Here is a 20163-nt window from a genome sequence, read left to right as displayed (position 1 = left end):
AATCCTATTATTACTTTAGTGCAGATTGCTGATTGTGTGTCTGTTCCAGCCTGGTTGTGTGCTGGCTGGTGATGCTGCTGGACCCTCCCTGACCCACTTACTAAGCTGTCATCCTGCAGAGGAACAAAGAGGAGCAGCTGTCTATCAATAGCCTCCACGCATTCACACTGACACAAATAAAGCAGCACGTGTCCGAAATCAGCGGGGACGCCACAGATGACCACCTGCTTCAGTTCCTCAAGTCAACTTTTCTACTTTTAGTGCTAAAACTATAATAAATGAGTCGGCCCTAGGGCTGGGCGATAAGAGATATCGATATATTTTTAAATGTGATGTGGAATCAGACCATATCTCATATATCGATTTAGTTAAAAAAAAAAGTATTTCGTTTTATATAAATGCTGCCCTTACAAGGGTTTGTCATATTTAGTTCTTTTGTGATGTTTGTTATTCTTTCCTCATATACAGTTGCAAGAAAAAAGTATGTGAACCCTTTGAAATTACCTAATTTCTGCATTAATTTGTCATAAAACGTGATCTTATTTGCATCTAAGTTGCAAGTATAGACAAACACAGTGTGCTTTACCTAATATCACACAAACTATTATAATATTTCATGTCCTTATTGAACACATCCATTAAACATTCAAAGTGATGCAGATCAGATCAGATTTTATGACAAATTAATGCAGAAAACCGTGAAACTCACATGCTTTTTCTTGCAACTGTAAATATATTTATTTCAGAAAAAGATTGGACTATTTTATATCATAGGCTGTTTTTATTTAAGCTATTTTTTATTTAAATGTGCACTGTATGGAGCTTTAATTTAAAAAAAATAAAAAAAGGTTATCCTGTTGTTATACAGTATTTATGTTCACTTAAATAAACAGTTTCAATAATACTACTTGTGACATGTTATATTTGACTTTGACTGAACATTTGCTCTCACTTTGAGATAAAAATATCAGGATATATATCGATATTCAGCCTAAATATATCGGGATATGACTTTTGGTCCATTGAAATTGGCTGCAACTAACTTTTTTCCTCCATTAGTCCGTTATATAGTCTACTAAAGCCCCTAGGTCACAGTGTCACATCCTAAAATTGCTCGATTTGTCTCACCAAGGGCTCAAATCCCCCTAAAAGATTTAATTAACAATGACATATTATGAAAAGCAGAAAATTCTCACATCAAAGCAAACAACGTTTGGCGTTTTAGGCTCGCTAAGTGTTATTTAATGGGCTAATAACTTATCAGTTAGTTTACTGACAAGTGCTTCATCAATTACTCTTTCCAGCTAGATTTTAAAGTGAAACAGCTTCATAATGTGCTGCTTGTTTATTTTTCTTGCTTTTTTTACATCCCACTAATCCCACAAATTGAATCTTATTGGGTTGTTGCTTATTTTTACTGTTTATCAGACAAAACAAACTATTTGAAATGGATATTTGACTATTTTCTGACATTTCCTTAGACTAACGATTTGTCTATGGAAAAAAAAAGAATCAGCAGAGATGGTGCTGATCAATCAGGTAGGAAATTGTAAGTAGGGCTGGGCGATATATCGATATAAAAGATATATGTCTTAAATGCGATATGGAATTAGACAATAATGCATATATCGATATTGATAAAAATGTGCACAATGATCCTTGCTCCAGGCAAGCTGTGGCTTTTATTTACGATATTTTTTTATTGAAATGTGCACTTTATGGAGCTTTGATCTTTTTAAAAAGGTTTTCCTGTTGTTATACAGTATTTATGTTGACTTAAATAAACGGTTTCAATAAAAAACTACTTGTGACATGTTGTATTTGACTTTGACTGAACATTTGCTTTCACTTAGCGTTAAAAAATATCAGGATATATATTGTTATATGTTGATATATTATATTATATCAACACATTACACAGTGAAACAGCTGACGGGACTTCTGACAAATCGTTATTTTCAAATAAACTGTCCTTCAAAACAAGTTTCACTCCATCTTTCATATGTTTATCACCAACGTCAACGCCATAATGTTCTGCTATTTTTAGCATCTGCTCTTTTGTGCAGAGATCCACAAACTCCACTGAAGGAGAATAAAATTTAAATTAGAAATTAATTACTTTTTTTTGGTAATTTTGTGTCTTTTTTGGATCATTTTGTGTCTTTTTTAAATAATTCTGTGTCTTTTTTAAGTAATTTAGGTTTTTTCTGTCATTTTGTGTCTTTTATTGTCTTTTTTGGGTCATTTAGCGTCTTTTTTAAGTAATTTTGTGTTTTTTCAGTCATTTTGTGTCTTTTTTAGTAATGTTGTGTGTTTTTTGGTCATTTTGATACTGCCTCCAGCGGCCCCCAGGTAATTTGAGTTTGAGACTCCTGGTCTAGACAGTAAACAAATGCAGGATTTGTATATTTGTATATCGATATTCAGCTTAAATATATCGGGATATGACTTTTGGTCCGTATCGCCCAGCCCTAATTGTAACTATTGGTGTTGACATTGTAGTCAAGAGAAACAACATAAACATGCATAAATCACACCGCTGTGGGGGACAAAAGATGTTGCTGCAGATGAAAGCTTCCACACAATGGAGCAGATCTTTGTTGTGGAGATTATCTGATGCTCCTGCAGCGTGGGGAGGGTGGCAGGGGGGGTGGGGGCAAGACATCCTGCTAAAAAAAACATCACACAAAACACAACAGCACTTCTGAACTGTGGCCTGCTCCATTTTTTTTACCTGCTGATTCGCCAGTGTTGATCCAGTCTGGGTTTGCAATGCTGGCTATTGCAAAGATATCCGCAGCCAGAAAGAGGCACCCTGAAATGATGGTTAGTTTATCCATATCGCCGGTGAATGTCGTGGGAAAGTGTGGAGGAGGTGGTCTTTGTCAAAAAATGACCCCGAGTTTGGAGACACAGGGTGGGCTGTTATCAGTCTAACCTCGCCCCCTTTCAACAGGATCCTGCTGTTGTGGTTCTGCTGTGCATTTTGCAGCAAAGTTAGCTCCTTTTGCGTTGAGCCTGCTGCTACAAAAGGCTCAATACCGACAAATGCATCACATCTCAAATGCCCCTTTTTTGTAGTCCAGTCGGGTAAAACAATAGCTCTCTCCGCGCCTGGACCGCTTGTGTCGTGGGAAAGTGTGATGGTGGTAGAGGTGGTCGTTGTCCAAAATATGACCCCGAGTTTGGAGACACAGGGTGGGCTGTTATCAGTCTAACCTCGCCCCCTTCAACAGGACCCTGCTGCTGCTGCTGCTGCTCCTGCTGCTGCTGTGGTTGTGGTTCTGCTGTGCATTTTGCAGCAAAGTTAGCTCCTTTTGCGTTGAGCCTGCCGCTACAAAAGGCTCAAAAACGACAAATGCATCACATCTCAAATGCCCTTTTTGTAGTCCAGTCGGGTAAAACAATAGCTCACGGAGCGCCCGGGGTGTGGGGGTGTGGGGTAGGGGGGGGCTCGAACCGCTGACCGTGTCGTCTTTCGGACGTGTTTAGCAGCAGCAGCAGCCGCAGCAGCAGCAGCATCGGGTACAGCTGCGGCGGCCAGCAGGCGGCTTAGCTTAGCTTACTGCCCAGATTGGGGCTCGGTGTGCCGAGCTGCGGCCCAGAGGCTCGACGGCCGAGACGGAGCGAACATTTCACACACAATGTCACACAAACAGGAGAGAAAAGGAGAGCAAGTCCCCGCTCAGTCCGCAGGTCTCCGTGTTTCTTAGTTTAGCCGTCAGGAAAACCAGAACCCATCACCCTCTTCTTGCTTATTCGAGCCTGTTCTCCGCTGGAAAACCATCTGGTGCTTCCAGTCCACTAGCTTCACCTCCTCCTCTTCTCCTTCGTCTCCTTCTCCTTCACACGGCTGCGTGTTTAAATCCCCAAAAAGAGACGGTTCGAGTCCCGGTGTGGACGGTTTAAAGCGGTAACGTTTATTGTTGTGCCACCGTTAGCTCAGCCTCCCTTTCTGCCAAATGACATCAGGCGAACACCCCCACGCAGCGACACACACATTACACACACGTTACACACACACACACACACACACAGGGCTCAGTGTGTTCACGTTCAAATCTCGCGATACTATGCAAAAACGGGGTTTACGTTGTCCTGAGTCGCCCTGTGGCATTGGGGGTAGATAGATAGATAGATAGATAGATAGATAGATAGATAGATAGATAGATAGATAGATAGATAGATAGATAGATAGATAGATAGATCACTGTCCATTTTTAAAAGTCATCTTAAAACCTATTTTTATTCCTTGGCTTTTAACCACGCATGAGACTCTGCTCTTGTTTTTAGTGTTTTATGGTTTGCTTTTATTTATTGTTTTTTAAATTGTCTTTTAAAAAGCAATAAATCTATTTATTTTAGTGTTTATTTCCTGTTTTATTTATTTTATTGTCTCTTGTTCTGTTTGTTTATGTACAGCACTTTGTTGCGGCTGTTGTTGTTTTAAAGTGCTTTACAAATAAAGTTGAGTTGAGTTGAGTTGAGTTGAGTTGAGTAGATAGATAGATAGATAGATAGATAGATAGATAGATAGATAGATAGATAGATAGATAGATAGATAGATAGATAGATAGATAGATAGATAGATAGATAGATAGATAGATAGATAGATAGATAGACTTTATTTATCACAAGCTGGGAAATTACAGTGTAGCAGCAGCATTACACACAGAGACAATGACAACAAAATTAAGTAAAAAGAACAACCTAGGCATACTTCAAGCAATAAAATACAAAAATACAATAAAAATACAATAAAATATAAAGGGGTTGGTGATGGAGTGGAGACAGAAAACAGGATCAAAAAACAAAGTTATTAAAAAAACAAAACAGGATCTACAGGGGTCAACATAGCCTCCATGGGGCTCTAATCAATAATTACATTTTGGGGCCCTCTATTTCTGCCAATAATATTGATTGTTGATCATTCACACACCTACTATAAACTCATTGTGGCTCTGGCTGTGTTGTTTACATTATCCTATTGTCAGCCTGATATTACCTTATATTTAAGGGGGTGGCCCAGTTATTATTTATAATATAAATAATGCCAATGCAATTATAATGCAAATAATACTGATTGTTGATCATTGACACCCCTACTATAAACTCATTGCGGCTCTGCCAGTGTTGTTTACATTATCCTATTGTCAGCCTGATATGTCTTTACACATTTATGGGGGTGGCCCAGTTAATTACATAAATAATACCAATGCAATAATAAAACAAATAATACCAATGAATGAATGATGTCCAGGGTGTCACATATGGTTTTTAATCTAAAAATGTAGCATATTCAACTACAAGAGTGACTTGGGGTTGATTTACACAATAATCCATATATATACATATACAAATACATATATATATATAAATATTTATACACACATATATATGTATACACACATACATATATACACACACACATATATATATATATATATACACATATACACACACACACACATATATATATATATATACACACACACACACACATATATATAAACATACACACATATATACACAGAAGATATGTTATATTGTACCGGGCATTATATATGCATATAAATACTTGTGTGTGTATATATATATATATATATATATGTGTGTGTGTATATATATATATATATATATATACACACACACACACACAAGATATATGATAAATTGTACTGGCATTATATATGCATATAAATACTTGACTATACAAGATATACATATGATAATATACTAAGAGTATAAGAATATGTAAATAAGTAGAATGCGCAAAAGGACAAGAATATTGTATTTAGAGAAGAATATTTAGTTTAGTGCTGCTTCTTTAACTGAGGTATATTATATTTATTAATAATTATTCTGCAACTGTTCACTCTGCAGCTACTGTTAGGACGACTGTAGAGAGACGGCTGCAGAAAACTAAATATAGGATGTCCAACATTAAAGGCAATTTTTAGTCCTGCAGAGTCATGTTTGTGCTGCTGGCTCCCCCTAGTGGTTGCAACATGTAACATCTCTGAAGTGGTAAAAATATAATACCTCCCTTTCCTTTACACACTGATGCAGCTTTGAAAAACCTTCTGGATTTATAACCAAGATACAAATTCATGCGACAACCAACAAAGTTGTTATGACCGTCTTTAATTTACATAGATATACAGTTAAATTGACAAAACAACCAAACAGATATTGCATTGTGACTCTGCGGCTCCCAGTTAAACGTACTGCAGGATAGACAACAAATGATCGGTGAAATCAATGATTGTTGAAGGAAGCTGAGGCTTTGATGTCCTTTAAAGCAAACAGGCAGCGAGTTAAAATGGACCGTTATCTTCATACTTCATCCACAAACGGTGTGTTCACCAGGTGTCCGCTCGCTGCCATCGTCTTCTTACCGTCCACAAATTTTTTCGCAGCCTGAAGAGGAAAAAAAAGGGAAGAGATGACATTTTAATTTACTGCTTAGTCAGTCCCAGGCGGCAACCTCCTGGTCTGAGCAGGGAGGCAAACCAGGAAGTGCCTTTAGCTGCGTTCTACTGAAAATTCCAGCAGGGGGCGCTAAGTTTGGCTGCAGAAGCATTTTGGTCGATTCATTTCAATGCAAAATGAGAAAACTTCTCACTTGATTTATTACCTCAGAAATGTTTTTCAGGACAACACTATGGTCTCAATCACTAGTAAAAACTCTTCTTCAAGACAATCTGATGTTAATAGTGTAAATAATGGCCCCATTTAGAAGAAAATAGAAGATAAAGAATCGTATGATTTGGGGCGGGGCTACCTTTGATTGACAGGTCACTAACAAGGAGAGCCGTCATCAGGAGAGAAGCAGAACAATGTGTATCCACGGCAACGTGTCAATAAAGTTATATATAACGTTATATAGATATAAAAAAGGATGTTTAGCAGTTTGGTCTCATAACTTTGACCCTTTCACTGTATTTTCACTTAATGACAGTTTATCTGAACGTTTTGTTCATTAAAAATGTCTTGTTCAGTGTTTGGTTGGACTAACAGACAAAAATAAGAGATTTCTGTAAAAGTTTTTATTTTTTAGAAAGCATTAGATTACATTTCATTCTCTGCCTTTTTGTCAATAATATTGAATGTTGGTTTTGTAACAGCTGTCTCATGACGTCATCGTCTTGTCTTAGTCATGGAGAAAAGGTTGATAACCACCATGTTTTTTTATGATAGTTTCCAGGAACGACATTAACACGGGTACATGTTGTGCTTATCAGAGCTTTTTCACTGAGAACAGCTGTCTGCTACTGATAATATTATTAGTTTGGGTGTGACTCAACACTGATACACACTCATTTATCAAACCAGCGTAGAAACCAGCGCAGATCTTATGGAGTAAGATAATATATATACATATATATATATATATATATATATATATATATATATAAATATATATATATAATATATATTCATAAAGACGTGTGCATGATTCCAATCATTCGTATTCATAAAGTAAAAAACATTCAACGTTCAACCTCAGCTCCTAAAATAAGCATATAATAAACGTTCCAGTCAAAATAAAAACACTTCAGGACAAGAATGTCTCTTTGAGATAAATTAAAAACCACACCAGCCTTTCAATCTAGAGCTCTTTTCTTTTGTTAACTGTGATAACCTTGCTACTTCCACAGTGCAGACCCTCACCTGGACCACGTCGCCGTGGGTGACAGCGTCTATAGTCTGGAGAACGGCTTCAGGAGGCTGGTAGGACAGCGTGGTCAGAGCCTGAGCTCCCATCTCCTCCAGGAGACCCTCAGAGCTCTCTATGGACATCAGGTAGTCTGCTTTCATCTGGTTCCTACACAGAGAAACCAAACACAGTGTCAACAACATGTTACATCACATTAAACTGATTCACTGTCCTACAGAGTCTAACTGCAGTAACTAGCAAAGGGTAAAACGGAGAAAAACTGCTTTTTAATGTGTTTTAACTGGGCAGCCAAATGTGTTATAGGTAGATAAGTGATATGAGACCTTTTTCTACATGTATTATTGATGTAATTTTATGCTCCAAAATCATGATGATTTATTTGATTGAAATGACCAAAAAAAGACAAAATTATTTTTGAAAGCACAAAAAAAAAAGGCACAAAAATACAAAAAAAAGACACAAAATTACAATAAAAAACTAAATTACTTAAAAAAGACAATGACCAAAAAAAGACAAAATTACTAAAAAAAAAGACACAAAAGGACTGAAAAAAAGTAATTAAAAGGGACCTTCCACACACAACACAGTAAAGTGCCATTCATATAAAACTCACATTAAACTTTCATATCAAGGCCACAAATTGGCCCGCGGGCCGTGAGTTTGAGACCCATGATCTAGATAATAATTTCTCACAAGATAAAACAGACATCATGGAGTTCATTTTTAGTTATAGCTCAATTTAGACCAAAATGTAGCTACTGCAGTTAGTCTTTATAGGGCGGGTCACCTCCCTGAGACTCACTTTGCTCTGGTGACGTCGGCGTCGGACACGTTTCCCTCGGCAACGCTGCTCACCTGAGCAACGGCAGCTTTGATCACCTGCAGATGACGGCAACAAACAAACAATCAACTCAGTGAACTGTACACTTTGGCATCGTTGTATTCTTTAGATGAGGTTTATTTCTGTGTGGTAGAGAGTGGGCGGGGCTATCATCACCTCTCCTGCAGCGTCAGCTTGTGCGATGGTGTAGACGCCAAACAGGCCGGAGTCGGAGTACGAGGCGTTGAAGGCCGACGCCTGGAAGAGACAGAAGAGACTCTAAAACTCTGTATTTATTACTAATGCATCACACTGGTCTATGGTAACACTGGGGACCAAGGTTATAATAGTTTGGGATTTTTCATCAGTTTTAGTTTTAATTTCGTTGTGAATTTTTGGTTTCAAATTCAGTTAGTTTTAGTTAGTTTTTAGAGTGAGTTTGCTAGTTTTAGCTTAGTTCTTATTTTTTGAAAATCCTTAGTTAACGAAATAACGAAAACTAGAATTGAAAAAACATTTTTGTTAACTGAAATAAAAATAGAAACAAGTTTTTAAAAAAAACTATAACTAACTGAAACTGTATTGTGTAATTACAAAACTAAAATTATAGTGAAAATTTCTTTTTTCATACGTAAACCTTTTTGGTTGATATGAAATCTATTTCATCTGTCTGGTTTTATGACTCAATAAACCTTTTGGGGCTGAGATGGATCAGACAAAGGAAATAAAGGAAACATTTATTGTGACCTTACTGAATCTGGCACCCAACAAATACCCCATTACAAAAAAACTAAAACTAATAGAAACTAAAATGCAGCATTTTCAAAAAATAAAAACTAATTAAAACTTGCAAACTCACTCTAAAAACTAACTAAAACTAACTGAATTTGAAAACAAAAAATCACAATGAAATTAAAACTAAAACTAATGAAAAATCCAAAACTAACTTTTTTTTTTTTAAAGAGACACACACGTGTTAACTAAACAAAGCCAAATAAAACTCTGTCCTGTGTCTTTAACTCACATCAAAGGGCTGTGTGGTTGCCTTGGCGATGCCCTGGCTCAGTCTGCTGGTGATGTTGGAGCCCCTCTTGACATGCGGCCCAGCTCCCAGAATCCTTTGCAGCACGCAGAAAGCGTTAGCCTCTGCACTCCCTGACACTCCGCCCTCGCTGGTGATCAGAGCGTGGACCAGATCGTTGTTGTTGTGCATTCTCACCTCACCTACAAACAAAAACATCAGGACAATAACACAGTGCTCAAAGTGTCATAAATGTCATGCATTAAAGATAGAGCTGCACCATTATGGCCAAAATGATAATCACAATTATTTTGATCAATATTGTAATCATGATTATTCATCATGTTAGGGAAGACATCTGTATTTTTATTGCACTACTTTTAAACAAACAATAGCAACAGTTTTTAGTGTCTGGTGCTTGTTGTAAACAAACAGACATCGCTAAGTGAACACCTCCTGCAGCAGCAGCACATACACACTGTACTGCTACAGAGCTAACTGTTAGCCTGTTAGCACATACACACTGTACTGCTACAGAGCTAACTGTTGGCCTGTTAGCACATACACGCTGTACTGCTACAGAGCTAACTGTTGGCCTGTTAGCACATACACACTGTGCTGCTACAGAGCTAACTGTTAGCCTGTTAGCACATACACACTGTACTGCTACAGAGCTAACTGTTAGCCTGTTAGCACATACACACTGTACTGCTACAGAGCTAACTGTTAGCCTGTTAGCACATACACACTGTACTGCTACAGAGCTAACTGTTAGCCTATTAGCAATTTGCAGACTGGACGCTAAGGGGCTAACATCCCCACCGGCTCTGCAGCTGGGAGAGACTGCTGCAGGAGGACTGGGCCACTTTGACTCGTTCTTACTGTTCTTAACGAGCCTCGGGGGCCGGCTGGAATCTCCAAAAGTCTCCAATAACACCAGAAAAAGTTGCTGGATTTGTCTCCAGTCGCTTTCTTGAAAAATAGTCGCTATGGGAGTCTGAAAAGTCTCTAAATCTAGCAACAAAGTCACTAAGTTGGCAACACTGCTTCGCCGGCTTTTACAAATGTTGCGTGTTGTTGTGGCGTGGAGTACTACGTCACATCCTGCTTAGCGTTCTATCCAATCAGCAACCAGGCCCCGCCCCCTGGTGGTTGGTGGACTACTGGTGTAGAAAGTGTTGATTAGATATGCAGGAGAGCCGCATTTTAAAATGGAAATATCACAGACGATCAGGTTAATTTAATCGTGGCGGCCAAAATCATGATCACGATTAAAATTAGACTAATTGTGTAGCTCTAATTAAAGATGAGTTTTTACCTCCACGGTACACGGCCTTCGCCACGGGTGCTCCGGTCCCGCCGCGGGCACTCAGGAGCCCCTCCCCCTCCTGCCTCAGGACAGAGTGCTCCACACCTGGAAACAGACAGAACTAACATCAGCATGCAACATGTGCAACAAACACTGGAACATACCAACGTTCCCAGGAGAGAAACATCCACAGCAGCACCATGTCTCATCATTCCTGCCTTGACATGTTCAGAAATCCACATTAGCATCACTGCTAGCATGTTTTATTCATAGGAAAGAAGCAAGCAGAGTTGCAGCCCCAGTATTTAACTTGGGTGAGCATACAACTTTGCTATTTTAAAGCATTTGAGCTAGTTTGGATCCAAAATACAGATACAGTTGCAAGAAAAAGTATGTCAACCCTTTTAAAATTACCTGGTTTTCTGCATTAATTTGTCATAAAACGTGATCTTATTTGCATCTAAATCCCAAGTATAGACAAACACAACATGCTTAACCTAATGCCACACAAACTATTATAATATTTTATGTTTTTATTGAACACATCCATTAAACATTCAAAGTGATGGTGGAAAAAGTGAACCCTTGATTTAATAACTGGTCGAACCTCCTTTGGCAGCAAAAACCTCAACCAAACACTTCTGAAAGCTATATATCAGTGTGAATGTGTTCAATAAAAACATAAAATATTATAATTGTTTGTTTGGTATTAGGTTAAGGACAATGTTTTTGTCTATACTTGGGACTCAGATGCAGATCAGATCACATTTTAAGACAAATTAATGCAGAAAACTAGATAATTTCAAAGGGTTCACATACTTTTTCTGTATGTTGCCGTTACATTTGTAGTATATAAAAATAAAAACAGCATTTCCCGTCTCCGCACAATATCAGGATTCAAAGAATCAGGTCCAGACATCTGGAGAAGCCATTTACAAATGTAGCACATTGTCGCATTGTCACCAACAGGAAACACTCTTCTAGATTTGGGTAGCAAACACTCACCTAGTCCTACCAGAGCCATTCTGCCAGTGGTGAAAGTGTCCTCAACAAACGACTGCAGCTACAGACGATGAGGAGGAGGAGAGGCGTGTAAGAGCTACAGACACACTAACAGAGTGGAAGCTTATGATCGTTATATTTTTATATAACGAGGATCTCTACCTGTGTGTGGGAGACGTGTCCCACCATGTAGTCGGGGCAGTACAGAGAGTTGGAGAGGGCGTTTTTATACGCTGCTTCATGCAGCTTCTCAACTACACCTGCAAGGAAAAATACACAACATTTCAGAAAGCATGCTCCATAAATTACATTTATTACAATCTTTACAAACTGCATTAAAGTCAAAGTGAAACAAAAGTTAACCTGAATTACAGGAACATCTAAAAAAATTTGAGTATCGTGAAAAATTTCAACATTTTTTGTCAATTATTTCAGAAAGTGAAACTCATACATTTTATAGATTCATAACACATGGAGTGAAATATTTCAAGCCTGTTTTTCTTTAAATGTCATTTTTTTCTTGTAAATTTGAATTTTTTGATCATAAATTTGAGATTTTTTTTCTCTCGTAAATTTTTTTTTTTCTCATTATTTTTAGATAATTTTTTATCATAAATGTGTATTTTTGTCTTAAATTTTTGTTTTTTTCTTGTAAATTAATGAGGTTTTTTCTCTTAAATTTGTCTTTTTTTTGTAAATTTGAATTTTTGATCATAAATTTGAGATTTTTTTTTCTCATAAATTTGAGATTTTTCTATTCAATTTGTGATTTTTTTCTCATAAATTTGAGATTTTTTTCTCATAAATTTTCGTTTTTTTTCTCGTAAATTTGAGGGTTTTTTTCTCGTAAATGAGATTTTTCAATTAAATTTGTGATTTTTTCCTCATACATTTTAGATTTTTTTATCGTAAATTTGTTTGTTTGATGATTCTAGCTTAGACATAATGAAAACAACATTTTTGAATGCAAATTCACAGTGACAAATTTACAAGAGAAAAGTGACGAATTTACGAGAAAAAGTGACAAATTTAAAGAAAAAAATTGTCAAATTTAAGAGAAAAAAAATACAAATTTAAAGAGAAAAATCACAACGAAATTAAAACTAAAACTAATGAAAAATCCAAAACTATTATAACCCTGCCACTAACACAATTTTCACAGTGAACCAGGAGCTGGTTCAGAGCTCCTCTGTTGTTCCTGTCACTGACCGATCTGAGGACACTGCAGAGCCAGAGCCTTGTCGATCTTCACCCTGGACGTCAGGTCGTTCACCTCCCAGGGCCGGAAGTCCTGAGACGCAGTCACGTCCACCAGACACTCAAGTAACGTATCTCTGCATCACATAGATAGAGAAACCTTAACTCAGACTGAAACATCAACATCAGAGTAGGGCTGCAACTAACGATTATTTTAATAATCGGTTAATCTCTTGATTATTTTTTGGATTAATCGATGAATCGGATAAAAAAAAGATTAATTTCCAACCCTTTATTCCAAAAACAGAACCGATAGTGCAAAAAACAGGATTTGATTGAACGTTAGAAGTTGTTCTCCACACACACAAACACACACACACACACACACACACACACACACACACACACAATCACTCTCTCCTTTTTGAGACATTTTGCATTGCAATTATTACCATCATTGTAGTAAGTGCAAGTTAAGTTAATTTATACACCACATTTAAACACAGCTTAAGATGACGAGATGCTATAAAATAACTTGAATGAAATTTAAAAGTACAACACGCACAAATATTTGTCAACACTAACCGATATGGGACAAAGCACAGAATATAAACATGACAACAGATTGAAAAATAAATGGTTCGTGTCTTTAGTCTTGCAGACTAAACCAGCCCTGCTTTACTACTGTTATTAACCAGCTGACGCTAGCTTTCATGATACAAAAAACAAGATAGTAGAACTTTGAATAAATAAAAAATAAGGTTCAGTAAGTTTTTTGTTCTCAGGAGTCCACGAAAGCACCGCAGCAAGACTTCTTCATGACGTTGCAACGTAAAAACGAAGCAGCAAGTTTCCATGTCTAATTTAGTGCATCAACCCTTTTTCAGCTAAGGTAAAAAAAAAAAAACACGTCGACCAAGTTTAAGTTTTTGCAGCTTTTTCAAATTTTACAGTTTACATTCAGCATTTTTAATGCAATATTTTGTCTTTAATGTTTTTTTGTATGATTTTTGTCAATTCTTTTGTCATTTTTGTGTGTTTTTTGTCATTTTTCGGGTGTTTTTTGTAAAAAAAAAAAAAAAAAATTATGTGTTTAAAACGGAACACACACCCTGGATGACTGAGGTCTTACTGCCTCCGACATGTCTCAGAGCAACGTTAACCCGTCTGCTCTTCCCTTCCTTCTGTCTCCCCGATGCTCTCTCCTTTTTAGTTTTTGCTCCGCTTTGCTCTGCTCCCCGCTCAACTCGACTTTTTTTTTTATAATCAAACACTTAGCAAACACTCCGCGACTTATTGAGTGGGGCAATAATCGTGCGACACAATGAATCGTCAATGAAATTTGTTGCCAACACTTTTAATAATCAAATTTTATCGATTCGTTGAGAGTAAAACAACATAAAAGGTGTGACTTAATGCCAGCGTACTTACAGGTGATGTCTCAGACAGTCTGCGGTGTAGACGGTGGTCTCCCTTGACGACGTCACACTGCAGGTAAACAGATGACGACACACATCATTCAGAGTGGAGATCTATGGTTACACACTGTGTATTTATAGCAGGAAATGCAGAGACTGTCAGTGTGTGTGTGTGTGTGTGTGTGTGTGTGTGTGTGTGTGTGCAGTAAACCCTCCCACTGACCTCAGGCTGCCTCCCAGAGCCTCCACACTCCGACAGATCTTGAAGCCAGAAGCTCCTTTAGTCGTCTACAAAACAACAACAAAGTGTCAACAGCATGTTTGTCATATTAATATTTACAAAGTTAAATGTTGAGCAAATGACAGACAAAAGTCCTCCACAGTGCTGCCCTACAAAGTCTAACTGCAGTAAATACGGAAGGGATAAAACTGAGAAAAACTGTTTTAACTGGCCAGCCAAACAGGTTATATGTAGGTAAGTGGTACGACACTTATTTCTACATGTATTGATGTAATTTTTATGCTCAAAAATCACGATAATTTATTTTTTGGGGTAATTTTGTGTCTTTTTTTAAAATAATTTTGTGTCTTTTAATAATTTTGTGTCTTTTTTTTTAATAATTGTGTGTCTTTTTTGGTCATTTTGTTTCTTTTTTAAGTAATTTAGGTTTTTTTCTGTCATTTTGTGTCTTTTTTGGGTCACTTTGTGTCTTTTTAAAATAATTTTGTGCCTTTTTTAGTTACTGCAGTTAGACTTTGTAGGGCAGAATGAGCAGCTCAGCAAAGACAAATTGACAGATAACTAATTATTATTATTATTACACTGATTATTAATTGACAGATTACCAGGTTTGCAGCCAGCCGCAGCACATGAGAGACTCCCTGGTTCTCCAGTCCCTCATAGCGACTCCCAGCCTTCACAAACACTCCGACTCTGGACAGAGGAGAGTTATTCTCCAGGGACGCGATCACCAGACCGTTGGGAAGCTTCGACACCTGACGACAAACATTATAACTCAAAACTTGTAATCAAACTCTCAAAAATACAAAAAGGTGTGACTAAAAACCAGATAAAAACAGTAAATCTGAGGGAAATGATCTTGCTGCATGGACAGATAATTTACCTTCACAAGATTTCTTAAATTAAGATTATTAAATCTAGAAATAAGCATGTTGAACACTTAAAATAAGAAATTAACTCTTAAAACAAGAATAAAACCACATAAAACCAGAATCAAACCAGTTAAAACCAGAATAAAACCACATAAAACCAGAATAAAACCAAGAGATTTCTTAAATAAAACCAGTTAAAACCAGAATAAAACCAGAATAAAATTGTCTTGCTGCATGGACAAGATTAAGATTATTAAATCTAGAAATAAGCATGTTGAACGCTTAAAATAAGAATAAAACCAGAATAAAACTAGAATAAAACCACAAAAAACCCCAGAATAAAACCAGAATAAACCGATCTAAAACCAAGAGAATTCTTAAATAAAACCACTTAAAACCAGAATATAACCACATTAAACCAGAATAAAACAATTTAAAACTAGAATAAAACCAAGAAATTTCTTAAATTAATAGTTAAATCTAGAAATAAGCATGTTGAACACTTAAAATAAGAAATTAACTCTTAAAACCAGATAAATTAAAGCTGTAAGCAGCGATGAAACTTCAGATTTAGAAGTGTTACATAATTCATCTTGTTTTAAGAGTTAATTTCTTATTTTAAGTGTTCAACATGCTCATTTTTATAGATTTAATAATCTGAATTTAAGAAATCTTGTCAAGGTAAATTATCTGTCCATGCAGCAAGATCATTTCCCTCAGATTTACTGTTTGATCTGGTTTTTAGACTAAACACCTTTTTTACAGTGTGACTGGTGTGTTCTACCTACCTGGACATTTTGGGGCGTGAGGGCTGCAGCTTTGGACGGAGCGCGGGCTGAAAGAGGTTCAGTCAGAGCTTCACTCCTCCTGGCAGCAGCATAGCAACGTTTCTGGAGGAAATTGACAGTAAATTTAAGATTAATGACTTCTTTAGCACCTAACAGCAGCCATGTTAGTTTAAGCAAACCTTTGAAATGTTGTGTAATGTAGTAGTAATGTTTTAAATGTGAATAAAGTGTGTGTCCAACCACAGGTCTGAAGTTAATAAACTTAAAAAGACGACACTGTGTAGTTTACCACTAGCTGATTCATCTGCTGATTATTTTTTTTCTTGATTAACTGATTAATCATTTGGTACAAGAAATGTCAGAAAATAGTGAAAAATGTCCTAAAATCCAAGGCAATGTCTTCAAATGTCCTGTTTCGTTAGTTCAAAACCTAAATATATTCAGTTTAATCTGATATAAAACAGCAAATTTGTCCATATTTTAGGCTAAAAAACAGCATTTTCTGCCACTTTTGCATCAATATTTCCTATGATTAATAATGATTAATTGGTTATCAAAATAGTTTTTTTTAATTTTTTTCCTGTTGACTAATCTTTCGTCAACGCTCTAACATGGAACAGCTTCAAGTAGTGCAAACATTAGAGTCCAGTTAAATAACCGCCTGCAGCAGGAATCACTTTCATCCACATATAAAGTGAAAGTGCTGAACAAAGGCAGCAGACTAACTTTAGATTGGACAAAACGTAACCTGAAGAGTGAAACATGACCTCTAATGACTCACAACAGCTGCTGTCACCTACTGAACTCTGATCAGAGTGTATGAGTGCTGGAGATATACGTCTCTATCACTAGTTCCCTTCCTGTCCTCCTTTTTCAGCAAAGGTAATAAAAAAAAACCTCGACCAAGTGTAAGTTTTTGCAGGTTTTTCAAATTTTTCAGTTTGCATTCAGCATTTTTAATGCAATATTTTGTCTTTAATGTTTCTGTATGCTTTTTGTAAATGTTTGTGTTTTTTAACTTTTTTTTGTGTGTTTTTAGTTTAAAAAAAAGTTGTTTTGGTGTGTTTTGAGTGGGTTTTTATTGGTTGTTTTTTTTTTGTAAAAAAAAGTGTGTGTTTTTAAGTGGGTTCTTTTGTCATTTTTTGTGTGTTTTATGTGTTTTTTTTGTAATTTTGTGTGTTTGTGTTTTAAGTGTCATTTTTGTCATTTTTTTTGTGTATGTGTGTTTTTTGTGCTGAAAACAATACCAACATGGTGAACACTTTTTAAGTCGTGTATACTATATTAAACAAATATAATAATGTTCTTTCACTGCATGATCATTTCCATATGTGGCACGTCACAGTCTGTCATGCAAAGCAGTAAAACATATGGAAGTCACTAATCTAGGACCAAATAGGGGGATGTTGTTTGCATCAAGCCACCCTCGTACTAAACACTGTTCAGTGTGTCCGGAGATGACCTTCAGGTTGCATCCAGCTGAACCACAATAAGCAGAAAAGATAAACAACAACAACAACAGACCAGTTTACTCCACAGTCACGTCAACATTCAGCACATGTGGATGAATCCGGTTTGTGTTTCCAAAAACCAGCCAAACAAGATAAACCTACGTTAGCTTAGCCACCTAGCACGCTAACTAGCCAGCAGGCTAACTGGAGCTAAATGCGGTTTGACTGTTAAAGCGGACCGAGAACCAGAGCGGAGCAGCCGGGTAGTTCCTGCCGGTTACCGGTCCACTTTACACCGAGAAAACACGGGAGGGGACTCACGGGGAGACTGTTGAGAGACCGGATTCCTCTCATGACTCCAGACTCCTTCAGCCGGTGCAGGAAGACAGCTATGGCGGCGGGATGACGTATTACCCACAATGCAAGATGATACAGGAGTTCAAGAGCTGATCAAAGATGATACAGATGCTAATTTTAGTTTAGCCGTTCTTCACTAATACTGAGTATTTTTTCTCTAAATATATATATATATATATATATTTAGAGAAAAAATACTCTTTTGTTAAGATGAAGATTATCAAACATATATATATATAGTTCAAGAGTTCAAGAGCCGATCAAAGATGATACAGGAGCTAATTTTAGTTTAGTCATTCTTCACTAATACTGAGTATTTTTTCTCTCTCTATATATATATATATATATATATATATATATATATTTAGAGAAAAAATACTCTTTTGTTAAGATGAAGATTATCAAACATATATATATATATATATAAGAAAACAAAATATGCTTTTGCTTATGTTTAGTGTGTTTCACTTATTTTGAGGCTGTAAAAGGTACATTTTTAAGTAATCTCATCTTAAAACCAGCATCGTATGCTTATGTTTAGTATATTTCACTTCTTTTGAGGCTGTAAAAGGTTAATTTTTAAGTAATCTCCTCTTAAAACCAGCATTTTATGCTTATTTTATGCTTATGTTTAGTATATTTCACTTATTTTGGGGCTGTAATAAGTTGCTTTTTAAGTAAGCTGATCTTAAAACCAGCATTTTCATCTTATTTTAAGCCTTCTAAATGCATCTGTGGCAAGGTTATTATAGTTAACGAAAACTAGAATGCAATAGCTAACTGAAACTGTTTGTGGTTACAAAACTAACTAAAACTAACTAAAATTATAGTGAAAATTTCTTTCGTTTTCGTCTTTGTCAACTTTTTTCATACGTAAACCTTTTTGGTTGATATGAAATCTATTTCATCTATCTGGTTTTATGACTTATTATAATAAACTTATTGGGGCTGAGATGGATCAGACAAAGGAAATAAAGGAAACATTTATTGTGACCTTATTGAATCTGGCACCCAACAAATACCCCATTACAAAAAAAACAAAAACTAACTCTAAAATTAATAAAAACTAAACTAAAAGTAAGCATTTTCCAAAAAATAAAAACTTATTAAAACAAGCAAACTCACTCTAAAAACAAATTAAAACAAACTGAATTTGAAAACAAAAAATCACAACGAAATTAAAACTAAAACTAATGAAAAATTCAAAACTATTAATATATATATATATATATATATATATATATATATATATATATATATATACATATACATAGGCGTGGCCACAGGGGTGGCTGAAATATGATTGGCCACCCCCACCAGAGCTGCCAATCAGTTTGTCCGAGTTGATTTTTCAAAAATATGCAGGATGCACCAAAGAAGAAGAAGTACTCTGCTCCGGTCACACAACAACTCTCATTCAGACTTGCACTTAGCTTGAACTAGATCACCATAAAAGAAGAAAAAAAGAGAGTAAGTAAGCAGTCACTCACAATATATAGTGTTAAATGATTTGCAAATGTTTAAATAAGTTGATAATTAAGTCGTATCTAGAGTTAGCACAGTGCGCTAGCTTAGCATAATGAATTGAAATCTATGGGAAACATTAGCCTGCGCCGGTCAAGGAGGAAAAAAACAAAGGTTACAGCAACCCCCAAGCTAGACTAATGGACTATAAAGACACACTGTGTGCAAGCATATTGTTTATGTTTGTGTGCACGTCTGTCGCCTTTCAAACAAAAGTTACAAAATGCTTCATAAAATACAACTGTGGAGGCTTTTTTAGATCATCTGGGATGCAGGCTCTGACTCCAGCTCTAACATGTAAAGTCTGAGAACATCTTCCTCAGCGGTGGCCATCGTCTTTTTGCATTCACCGGTGAGTTTTAGCGAGGCTGCAAACTGTTAACTGTGGTTAGCCTGGCCGGGTGTCACTCAAGACTGTCAGCCAATCAGAAGAAAGGGTCATGAATATTAATGAGACAGGCCCAAAATGATCTGAGCTGCTG

The 20163-nt window shown here is 36.4% G+C and overlaps 2 protein-coding genes across 2 annotated transcripts in view; both read right to left on the bottom strand.

Annotated features, from left to right (window-relative positions):
• mosmoa (modulator of smoothened a) overlaps positions 1-3987 on the bottom strand; it is a 44702-nt gene extending 40715 nt beyond the window's left edge. Inside the window, exon 1 of the mRNA XM_059347168.1 lies at positions 2735-3987. Coding sequence (XP_059203151.1) covers positions 2735-2840 — 106 coding nt within the window. The 5' untranslated portion in view covers positions 2841-3987. The remainder of the gene's footprint in view (positions 1-2734) is intronic.
• Positions 3988-6124: 2137 nt separating this feature from the next.
• Positions 6125-18215, bottom strand: LOC131982615 (cytochrome b-c1 complex subunit 2, mitochondrial). Its single transcript, XM_059347138.1, has 14 exons — positions 18122-18215; positions 16350-16451; positions 15295-15444; positions 14672-14736; positions 14462-14518; positions 13043-13167; positions 11996-12093; positions 11837-11894; positions 10841-10936; positions 9526-9725; positions 8679-8759; positions 8484-8560; positions 7675-7828; positions 6125-6420 (listed from the first exon to the last, which is right to left on the bottom strand). Exons 1-14 carry the CDS (start codon positions 18152-18154, stop codon positions 6337-6339), a joined length of 1380 nt encoding a protein of 459 aa, XP_059203121.1. The 5' UTR covers positions 18155-18215; the 3' UTR covers positions 6125-6336.
• Positions 18216-20163: the final 1948 nt, after the last annotated feature.

Source organism: Centropristis striata, chromosome 13 (genome assembly GCF_030273125.1).
Source record: "Centropristis striata isolate RG_2023a ecotype Rhode Island chromosome 13, C.striata_1.0, whole genome shotgun sequence".
Lineage (NCBI taxonomy): Eukaryota > Metazoa > Chordata > Actinopteri > Perciformes > Serranidae > Centropristis > Centropristis striata.
The sequence above is the reverse complement of the archived record's forward strand: the minus strand, read 5'-3'. Positions and strand labels throughout refer to the sequence as shown.